Raw genomic sequence first — 1,565 nt, forward strand, 5'->3', positions numbered from 1 at the left:
GTGAGAGGGTGTACTGGCCTCACCACCTTCCTAAATGCATCGCTGCAATAACGAGCAAATAGGCTGAGAAACACTCTCAGCAAGCAAGCTGAGAAGCACTCTCAGCAAGCAAAATGGCCCATGAGCAGCCCAAAAATTGCCTTCCATCATTGACTCCTTATGAAGAACAAAGAGTCGATGGGAAGAACTTTGCAGGAAAAAACTTCGCTGCGGGCCAGAGAACATTTCCTATACCTCCCATACCAAAGGTGACATCAAAGTAAATATAAGGCGGACGGACTAAACAGTCCATTTTCGGATCAGATAGATCGTCAGAATGCCAAGAAATGGTAGCAAATTGGTTTCGAATAAGAAAATGGGGAGATGAAGATAGAGGATGAAAAATGCTAAACATTTATAAGGGGCTGAAGATGAAGAGACAGAATATGAACAGCCACATTTCTGTCTAATAGACGGAATTAAATGGCCCTAAGTCTCGGGAACAGTAATGGGAATATCAAAAGGGAACGGACAAAATTCTTAATGCAAAGCAGTTAAATGCTTGAAGAATTGATGATTAGAAAATAAACATCAAATAAATGCACAAGAAATTAATGTTCATTAATAAGGGACAAAAGTACAAAAAAGAAAAGACATCGTGTGTCTTAATTACAAACTACCCCATAAGGAACGAATTCATTCCCTAAGTTTTTCCCAATCCTCGTTCTGTCGGGAGGAAGTGATGTTCAATTCAGCCGCAACGTCATGATCATCAACCTCCAGCTTCTTATACTGTTCGACCAAGGATTTGGTTCGCTCAATTCCCTGAGAGGCGTTGCGCTTTTTAGCGGCCATCCTCGCTCTGCAATCGTCCATTTTGGCTTGAAGTTCCCTCATCTGAGCAGCCAAGTTAACCATCAAGGAGTCTTCAATCATGACTTCGGAAGAGATTTCTTTCAACTCGTCCTTAGCCTTGTTGATCTCCAAGCGCAGAGACTCTTTCTCAGCTACGGCTTGAAGATATTGAGTACGCTTGGCCTTTAGTTCAGCATTCTTGGCCAGCATAGTAAGGACCTCGGAGTGAATGACCTTCAACGTCGCTTTAAAGTCGGCAGAAAGATTGAGCGACGGAAGCGTCAGTGCTTGCTCTAATTTCGCACTCAAGCGTTCAAGTTCATCCTTGTGTCTGGCAACACTAGCCCTTCCAATGTCCATGTCCATGAAGGACACGTACTCAAATACCAACCCCTTCAAGAACTTCAAGTCCTCTTCTGAAGAAGCAGCAGGACAATCATATGGAGTAGGGCGAGGCATTTGGACCTGCCCCCAGGAAGCGAACAAATCCTGGATAGAACGAACAATCCTGTCAGCATCCTGCAAAGAAGATTGCCAACATTAAAAATATTCGTTACAACGAACAAGTTGGAAATAGGAATGGGACAAAGAGAAAAACTACCTCGTCGACAATCGTAGAAGATGGCGCACCCTCAGCCAAGCTGGCCACCAACGACTCACCCATTCGTGAGGACTTCCCCTTGTCCGAGCGAGAAGACGTTGCCACAACGGGCGGACTCATGGGAGTATCT

At 44.5% G+C, this 1,565-nt stretch overlaps 1 protein-coding gene across 1 annotated transcript in view; it reads right to left on the reverse strand.

Annotated features, from left to right (window-relative positions):
* LOC111366799 overlaps window positions 1–1,559 on the reverse strand; it is an 8,266-nt gene extending 6,707 nt beyond the window's left edge. Inside the window, exons 1-2 of the mRNA XM_022987495.1 lie at window positions 1,436–1,559; window positions 1,140–1,353 (exon numbers count right to left, since the gene is read on the reverse strand). Of these exons, the coding sequence (XP_022843263.1) occupies window positions 1,140–1,353; window positions 1,436–1,555 (334 nt within the window). The 5' untranslated portion in view covers window positions 1,556–1,559. The remainder of the gene's footprint in view (window positions 1–1,139; window positions 1,354–1,435) is intronic.
* Between the last annotated feature and the right edge of the window lie 6 nt (window positions 1,560–1,565).

Source organism: Olea europaea, chromosome 18 (assembly GCF_002742605.1).
Source record: "Olea europaea var. sylvestris chromosome 18, O_europaea_v1, whole genome shotgun sequence".
Taxonomy (NCBI): Eukaryota; Viridiplantae; Streptophyta; class Magnoliopsida; order Lamiales; family Oleaceae; genus Olea; species Olea europaea.